We start from the raw sequence: 9,704 nt of genomic DNA, 5'->3' as shown, positions 1-9,704 counted from the left end.
ACTGTTTCGCTAAAAAGGAAAAGTAAAGTACTGATTAGAGTGAACTTCCCGTGTTCTTTTGAAATACTAAATGTAATTATCAAATATATCAAGGGTATGTCGCTACTCGCGCTATAACAATGGACCGAGCAGCACTGATGTAATTGGTGATGATGTGCATACACGAAGAGCACATGTGTTTGGGGCTAGAGAGCAAATGGAGATAAGATAACAATCATGCATAACCAAGGACGGACTGTAGATCAAAGCCAACCCTGGATAAAGAAGCACCGCCTCCCGTCTCCAAGAGCCTCAAAGGATGTTCACTTGGCAAAAGGAATCTGTGTTCTTTTCCGGGGAGCAAGCCCTCACCTACACCCCTTTCTTTGGCCTACTCTAAGTGGTGTTACATCATACTCAAAGAGTAGAAAACACACACCCATGCTGTCCATAGATAATAGTAGGAAATGTATCAATAATGAGACAATTATTAGCCTGGCCCAGCCAGTGTGATTTCTGGTCTATACTCTCTAGAGGGACGGGTGTTGGTCAAAAACAGGCGGTTGATCCTTGATTCCTATTGGTTCACCGATCTGAGCGCCCGCCCCCGCTCCCCTCCACTATCCGGTAGAAAACACTGGAGAACACATAGATATTAAATAAATCACACCCATGTGAAGTGAGGGGCACTCTTATCATTGTACATCATCATGCATTATCTCATACTGGCCAATCAGAATGCCTGTTGCCTATTGCCACAAATTTACGTCATATTTGGCGGACATTTGACCTAATTTCTCCTTTCGTTGTCGATGGCAAATATGAGACATGTGGGGACAAGATGACGTAAATTTTCCCTTCATTGTCAATGGCATTTAATGTTTGTGTTGCGGACATGTTGTGGGGACTAAAGCTGTATAAAATAAAAATAGATGCCTCATTGGCCACTGCAGTTCATTGGAGCGACGTGTCTCCATTGAAGGCAGGAAGTCAAGCGGAACGGCATTTGCTGAAGGCACGCTGCGTCGCTGCCCAAGTGACGTCACTCATGCGGCTCCTCCATGTCTCTCGTTGCCACTCAAATGACTACTGGCCAATCACAGCGTGACTTTTCCGGGACTTCTGTGACACACACGGAAGCTTGACAAGCTTCCGCTCATGCTTCACAAGGAATCTCGGGAAAATTGTGCCTTCAATGGAGACACGCGCCACAGAGTCGGAAGAGGCATACCTTTTTATGTCTATGGGAGAACACTGACGTCACTAAATTTGGAGCAACGCCCCTCTGCACTGTTATTGGTTAGCGAAATACAAGTTGGCTCCCACTTCCTATGCCAGATTTTCCAACGCGTTTCCCCAGGCTTTCATTTTTGAGCCGAATGACAACTAAAATAAAAGCCTGGGTACCGAGGATAGACAATTATTAAACCATTATTAAACCATTAAACCAAGACCTGAGAACAATTCTACAAATGTCTTCTAAATCAGTAATTCTCACACTTTCAAGATTTTTCTGAAATACTCGTAGCACGGTACAAAGTGATGTGCTGTGAGCTTGTACATCTGCTATTTTTGAATAGCCAACACAAACATCTAAAATGCTTAAATGCCTTTTTTTCTTTCTTTTTTTTTTTACACATAATGCTTTCCCAGTTTTAATGTGTTTGTGGGTTAAAAAGGGAGTATTTTCGAATAACTGTTTTATTACTAGCTTCTGTGGGCTATTTAGAAATGTATGATGTAGGTTATTATGTACAATTAATTTATTTAGCAACATAAAATATTGAAGATAAACAGGATTTTCTTTACGAAATGACAACTTGAAATAACAAATAATTCTCATGTATAACTCGCCTTTCATTATGTCTACATCATTTCCGTATTCTCAATATAAAACTCACACGAATTGTGGCGTGTGAGCCCAGCCACTGTCATGTTTATGAGCATCATTCCAGAGAAAAAGATGCAGTTCATAAAGAGGATTGATGACCTTGGCCTGGGATATACACGCAAAGTTTTCGAACATCAAGGAATCCACAAACCATTGCCGTAAATATTCCACCCTAAATCTAATAAACCATTCAGAATTTCCGATGCTCTTTGGAAACATCAGTGTTCCTACTTCCTACTGAGATTTGAATCCATTAAGGCGATCACGTCACAATTAATTTAACCACTTAACCTGGTGTCCCAATTTTGGGATGGAAATTATAGGAAAAAAAGAAAAGCAGCCTCGAACATTTTCTGAAAATAGATGATGTACAAGCTCATCATCGCACTGCGATATGTTGTGAGCTTCTAGAGTGGCTACTTTCAAAATAATGTATAAAAACATTGTAGTTAAGTGGTTATAACAATCAACTCCTTCTGTTTATGGGCCAGCATGTACCTCTGTCCAGGTCGGGGCGATACTTTGGTGACTCGACGGGTATTTCGATGGAGGAACAGTTCCAGCGCATGTCAGCGAAGGTCTTCTGGCAGGTTTTCTTGACCTCACGGGCAGCTTGAATGATGGTCTGCATGAGCTCCAGGTTGCTGCGGCACAGCTGGGCTTGGGAGGACACCAGGCCTGGCAGCTGTTTACAGTGTTGAGTCTGGTTGATGTATAACGACGTGGGGGTGTGTGATAGCGCTCTGCAATGGGAAACACAGAGATGGTGAGTTCAGTCACACACACAGCACAGAATGTATAATACTGTATGTATTAACATGGGCTGTCTTCCGTCCGTCTTAAATATGTGAACCTCTGGCGTACCGATTCTGAGTGCATGTCATGACATTTGCCAAAGATAGATGAACATTTTGGTGAAGATAGCTGACCTGCAAGCTCACAGCGCGGCGCAATGGGACGCATTGTGATGCAGACATTAATGTCTTGTGATGTGTTTTCACTATTTGACATACAACAGATTATACATATACAGTAGGGTTTAAGACTTAAACCCATAACGCATCGTATTCAATTTATAACATTTTAAGTGGTTTGGAGAGTGTAGACTGTAGAGACAGGAAAATTAGGGCACAGAGAGGAGAAACATTAAAGTTTAAGTGGTTAAAATGAATACGATGCGTTATGGAATCAAATTCGAGAACATAAAAATAGTCAACAATAACTAGAATGTTTTGAGTTCCATTGAGATTTCTATGTACTTTCCTGTTTTTTAGTAATGCAGATTTCCAACATCTGAGATGATCAGATTAAATTGAAAAAATCATACCAAATTGCAGGAAGCAGGGGAAATTTTTGACTTGCTTTGGCAGAAGGGAACCAATTTATCATAATTTCATAATTTATCACAATTTCCTGGAGAAACTCCTGTCCGGTCTCTCACATGTTTCTCCTCTCTGTGCCCTACTTTTCCTCTCTGTACACTCTCCTTTATAGAATAAAGCATAAAATGAGAAAACAAAAATCATAGAAGAAAGAAAGAAAGAAAGAAAGAAAGAAAGAAAGAAAGAAAGAAGGTTTTCACTTTTGTTTCAACACAGAGGTCCTGGGATATGCCAGACAATCTTTCATTGCAAAACAAAACACTACAGATCTAACCCAGATCTTAAGTAAGGATCTGCATCCTGTGTGTAGGTTCATTGCATGTTACGTTCCGCATCTACTGCCATTGAAAGGGTTAGCTCTCTGTGGCCTTAGTTTGACATGAACCACCTGTTTACAGATGATTAAAGAGTGGCCAGATTTCATTACAACAATTTAAACCTATTGAGGATTAACTTAATAGAAGAACCACAGGAGGAGAAGGTCAGCTCTGATCTCGGCTTTCTGCATCTTGCACTCTACAGCGAGTTCGTGAGAATGCAGCGTCTCGTCCTGCACCTTGGCCTGTTTCACATTAAGGTTGAGGGGCCGCCACTCATTGTGCCCTATGATAAGCTGTGACTCCCCTGTGCTTGTGGTAACCCAGCACTCACAGGTGTTTACAGCTGCATCTGTTTTGCATTGGTAGAGCCATGCATTATCAAGGCTGTGAGAGTCCTCACTTGGATTTAGCACATGCCATCCCTTTTCTCATGGGCACATCTGTGTGAATGTTAGGCCAATAACCCTTGGTACACAATCAAATCCTCAGTGTTAACTACTCTGGACCCAAATTGACACGTGAAGGTCCATTTTTTAAATGAACATAAAGGGTACCCCTGTGTAGTGCACAAAAAGGTCTCACTGATGAGTTGTGATTGTGACTGTCCTAACGTAGATTCAGTTCCTGAATAATTTGAAATGCTTGTACCCTACAAAGAAACTCTGTATCTCTCTGATCTGCTGTAAAATGAATCACTTCTCCAATTCTCATAATAATTACTTTTATGTTGCTTGCAAAAAATTAAACGGTGGAGTGACGCACGGCCCACACCAGCAGGATGCCTTGCCGTTTCTTTCCTAATTATTTGCTTTTCAAATCCTCTCATTGCCATAGTAAATTCAATTCAATGAGAGATTACAACTGAACACACCTTTCATAGAATCAGCATACAAAAAACATGGTTTCACTTGCTGAACCCCGGCCATGTAGACAGTAGATGGAATACAAAGGGCTGAACCCCGGCCATGTAGACACTACAGTAGATGGAATACAAAGGCCGCCATTTCCCAATTCCTGTATTGTGACATTGGAGTCCATTTCTTCTGCTCCCATCTATACACTGACATTTCAAGGCCACAAATACGGTAAGACATCTCGAATGTGGGGTCTCCATCTGTCTGCTCTGCGGAGCCTAACGACTAATACAGATAATTTATATACCATGCTGAAAAGTAAAAGACACTTAATTCACAAATAGTGAATAGGCCTATGTGTCTTTTTATGTCTAAAAAATAGAATAAGAATAGAATACTTACAGCCATTTGATTCCCGAACAGACCTGAGACAGCAGCAGAATCGTGAGCAGACCAACAGGCAAAATATACGAAGTACTCCTCATGATTAGGCTGTGGTTCCAATTCATAAAGGACAGAACTATAGGAGGCTGTTTAACTTCTTGGCTCAGAGAATCCACTCAAAGGTCAGTTGTCATGTCCACGTCTTCACCCTGTCATGAAAGAAGTCGAAACATTCACATTGAGGCAACACTCCAAAGTAAATAAGGCATAAATAACGTAATCATAGATTTTTCCATTTAATATTTTCAAATTAGATGGGAGGACTCCTTGACACATGATGATGCATGGGGTTCAGTAACCACTAGACTAGATTGTGGATCATGAGACCAAGAGTAAAAGTTTATCTGAGATATCATGGTGAAGATAGAAAGGGTATTTTAAGCATTTATACAAAATACAAGAACAGTAGCCTACTTGTATCTATATAGTCAGTCACGTTATCAAAACAGACAGAAACACATTATTTTCAACAGCAAACGTTTCTGGGACAAAACTTTTTTTTTTTTTACATCTTTTTTTTTTACAATTATTTAGATACACAGGTGCTCTAAATAGAAATATATAAAACTACACAGTCACTAGGTCACAGCCAAACATAAGTAGGCTACTCTAGCGTACACTAAAAATACAGAGATCATGGCACAAGCTCAACCAACCAGCTATTTTCTAAACTTTTTCATGAGACACACACATTTCTCCCCCCCAATATGCAGGTAGCTGTCAAATGTACAAATGTAGCTATTTGGGGGAAACTTTGAACAAGTTGATTAAAGCTGCTTAAGTGCATTCTAACAGTGTCAACTCTACTTCAGTTGGCGAAGGCGAAGCCCTAAGCATTTGAGATAGCAAGCTAGGCCTACAGCCATTATAGAGGATACAAACCATCACATCTCCCTCCAGTGGACGCAGCAGTGCATCTGAAGCGCATTATCTGATGGTGCTTTTTGTTGTCCCTATGCCGATAAGGTAGGCTATCTCTTTAGTTTAAAGCGTGCTTCAAATGAGTGCGCACAACGCCCATGCTGGCTGATTGCATCCTTATTTATGTTTGTTTAATTGTAGACCAATTAGCCACAGGAGGACAGACTATTAATACAGGTCACTGGACACTGGGCCAGGTCACTGACTGTCCGATAGATTTCACACAAACCATTAGATACGCTACGCTGGGCTGGACTTCATGATTGACAGAGCATCACATTAGTAATGATCATAGTCATTATCACTATTAATGATAATGCCTGCTACTATACTAATACTGCTCATTGATTAGCTGTAATCAAATGTTGCCTAATTTTGAGAAATGAGTAGCCTAAGCTAAACCCGCCAAACCCTCCTAAAAGGGTCACTCTGCAATATTTATAGCTTTTATTGCACTATTAACAGTGTGACCTTAATGACTCCATAAACAAGACTGCGCCTGCTACCGATGTTGATTTAGGCTACTTTACATGAAATTAAGTGTGAGACTGCACCTAAATGAACCAAATATAGTCACAACATTGGCGATGGGTAATTAAGGCTAGATTTAATTTACCATTTCTACTGAAGATGTGTCCCCTGTATGTTTTAATCGATCTCAGCGCGACATGCAGGCTAAATTCACGCAATTTGAAAATTGCTTATTTTCTTCTTTTTTATGTATTTTTTACTAAACAATAACATACCTAATACAACCTAACCTATTAGGCTATATCCTACACACACTACTACAACTAATATATGCTTGTAACAGCTTCAACTTTCTTTAAAACGCATTCGTTCACTGACTCACCTTTACTGAATTGATCACGTTTCGAAGTTGTTGCGAACCCTCCAAAACAAACCAAAAACCAAAATCTCAATATAAGGCGAAAGAAATATCCTTTTCATCTAGTAGTGGGATCGGCCAGGTACACGAGTAGTAAATCCACAACGAGGCGATAGAATAGCTCCAGATGGGTAAGCATCATTCAGTAGAGTGATGTGCTCCTCGTGCGTGCAGTGCAGTGTGGTGGTGTGTGGAATGTGTGTCGGACAGGGCAGTGCAGCAGCCTCCACTCTCATAAGTACTCCTGCACCGCTTTGATCTCACTGCTGATGTCACCGTTGATTAGCATAAGAAAGCAGCTGGAGGGGGGACTTAAAAGAAGGAACTCCAAATACTAAACATTGTTGTTTCATTTGTATTGAGGAAACAAAAAAATAAAAGATTAATCCACCCGCACACATTCTTTTCTTCATTTATCACTTTGCCATTGACTACTTTGCCATGTTTCCCCAAATCCGCCTTGAAAAGTAGCGGGCTTTGCCAACACACACAATAAAGTATTGTTTTCAATTTTTAAACAGGTCACCCTTAAACAATAACACATTTTAGCTGGGAAATAATAGACTAATCTATTATAATCTTATTAATGCCAATTCAGCCTAAAAGATATTTTAAATCCTACATTTAAAAAAGTTAATGATTCAGGCTACTTGCCTATATAAACTGGATTAATTAGAATAGCTAATGCTGTTTAAACATATAAGCATAAATTGTAGTAGCCTATACATTGGCTCTACATTATATTATAGCCTACTATAATTATAACCATTGAGATAAATTCTGTAGCCTATAGTCACCATCTGAAGAAAAAAATCTGAAAAATAGTGCTTTGCTCTATAGGCCTATCAAACGGCACTGAGGAGTACAATGTTATTTAATTACTGTGGCCTGAAGCATTTCATGCAATCTTCATGTTTTGTACACCGGCTACATCAGACTTTGAACCAGAATTCAATAACATTTCTGTTTGGCTAAACTATCCTGTACACTCTTTTGTTTGTAGGCTACAGGTGTTATTCACTATTGCTGATAAGCTGTATATATAAAGGATACTCATTATATTAACAGTCACTGTTGATACATATTGACTGTACATATACCGGTAATCCAGATATACTCACTGCTGAAGAATGGTTGACATTTTACATGCGCTGTATATCACATTCACTGTTGGCAGTCTGTAAAAATCTCCATTCATATGTCTGTTGACAATATAGATACGTGCATGTATGTAATATCTAGATGTATATTATTGCATACATTTTATGATATTGTATATTTATAGCCTACACAGGCACTAATAAAGATTGATCTTTTCATTTGAAATTCTGTTGTCCTGACATATACAATGGGAAAAAATATAGAGGCACACTACAATTTCACACAGCATATGAATATAAAATGTATGTTAAGCCATAAATATGACAAAGTATTTAAACGCTCACACACTCACTCACACTCACACACACACGTATGTTCAGTTTTCTTTCACTGAGTGTTTCCACAGAAAGCAACAACTTATTTTGTTATTTAATATTCACCCATTTTTACCCTTAAGTTATACGTTGGATAGCCAGCAACGGGAGAATATAGTTGTACACATTGTCCAGACCTTGACATTGGTACTCAAAACCATAACATTCACTCTTTATACACTATACTGGCCTCTACAGTGTACCCAGGAGATCAAATGTTGTCATGTTGTCTAAGTCTAACCCCCTAGAGAAGACACTTTTACAGACCAGAACATGCCCACTTCCTCTGGGAGCATGGGGATTCTACGTCCAAAGTGTTTGCCAAACACGACCCGCTCCAACACTTTATATGACAGTCCCATATGTTGAGGGAGCTCTAAGGGACTGGACATATCTTATTTACAGTGCGGCTATGATCCTGGTTCCAGAGAGAGTCAATGTGTTTTCCATGGCAGTCAACTGTGAATGGGCATAGAGTGAACTGTGTGGGCGTTGTGGTGCTCACAGTGGAACCAGGGATGTCTGAGAGCTGAGCTTTTTACACTCAGGCTCTCCATTCCAGACTAAGCCAGGATCAACACACAGTCTCTTGATCTTGCTTCTCACCTTCCAAGTAATACACTAGGCGGGAGGAATGCCTGATTTGTATTTTGCACTTGGTTGTGCGCCGTGTTGCACACCAAAGATAGCTGATCTACAAGCTCACAACGTGATGTGACATGACGTGCTGTGAGACTGTAGATCGCCTATTTTTGGTGCAAGACACAAGTCAGACTTTTTGCATTTTGACTGTTCCAGAGGGGGCAAGTGAACCATATGTTAATGTTGAAATCATTATTTGGGTAATTATATAACAGTTTATTCTGAGCCTGCTTATTATGACATAACGGTATATCAACACCACCATCAACATTTTCCATTGACTGTCTTTGTCTCTCAATCAATCAATTAAAATATATGCAATTTAATTTACAATAAAAATAAAATATGCAAACATGGTTACAATCATTCACTCTTCAGCTACACTATTTAGCCCAATGGTATAATCTCATATGCAGGTCAGGTACATTTTTTTAATATAAATTAAAATGTTTTCACACATTTGGTATAAATAATCGGTTCACATCAGCACTGAGGTAAATTTCATTTAATTCAGTAATCTCTAAAATACACTGTTATTCATTGGGGATATATAGTATAACTGATCTACCAGCTCATAATTTGCTGCACCGCAATGTGTTATAAGATTGTAGATCATCTATTTTTGTGTGCGACAACGACAAAGTATAAATCAGACTGAAGTCTTTGGCTGTTCCAACTATGGTTCCAACTGAACCATAATATGGAATATGGAAATAATGATTTCAACATTATAATGTTGAAATCATTAGTTGAGTAATTATATTGTGAGCCTGCTTATCAACCGGTTTTCCTGTCTGTCAATGTAGTATGGTCTAATAATTGGGTTATAATTGTAACACTAATGTTCAGAAGAATAGAGTGCTACAATCAATATGCAATTTAATTTACATAAATTAGAAATATGCAA

At 39.2% G+C, this 9,704-nt stretch overlaps 2 protein-coding genes across 2 annotated transcripts in view; both read right to left on the bottom strand.

The window, feature by feature from the left end:
- wnt11 (wingless-type MMTV integration site family, member 11) overlaps positions 1-6,876 on the bottom strand; it is a 12,584-nt gene extending 5,708 nt beyond the window's left edge. Inside the window, exons 1-3 of the mRNA XM_083777921.1 lie at positions 6,645-6,876; positions 4,829-5,019; positions 2,369-2,613 (exon numbers count right to left, since the gene is read on the bottom strand). Of these exons, the coding sequence (XP_083634047.1) occupies positions 2,369-2,613; positions 4,829-4,935 (352 nt within the window). The 5' untranslated portion in view covers positions 4,936-5,019; positions 6,645-6,876. The remainder of the gene's footprint in view (positions 1-2,368; positions 2,614-4,828; positions 5,020-6,644) is intronic.
- Positions 1-9,704, bottom strand: part of thap12a (THAP domain containing 12a) — a 403,705-nt gene that overhangs the window by 361,336 nt on the left and 32,665 nt on the right. The gene's annotated exons all lie outside the window — the stretch shown is intronic.

This window comes from Protomyctophum parallelum, assembly GCF_964188405.1.
Source record: "Protomyctophum parallelum genome assembly, chromosome: 1".
Taxonomy (NCBI): Eukaryota; Metazoa; Chordata; class Actinopteri; order Myctophiformes; family Myctophidae; genus Protomyctophum; species Protomyctophum parallelum.
The sequence above is the reverse complement of the archived record's forward strand: the minus strand, read 5'-3'. Positions and strand labels throughout refer to the sequence as shown.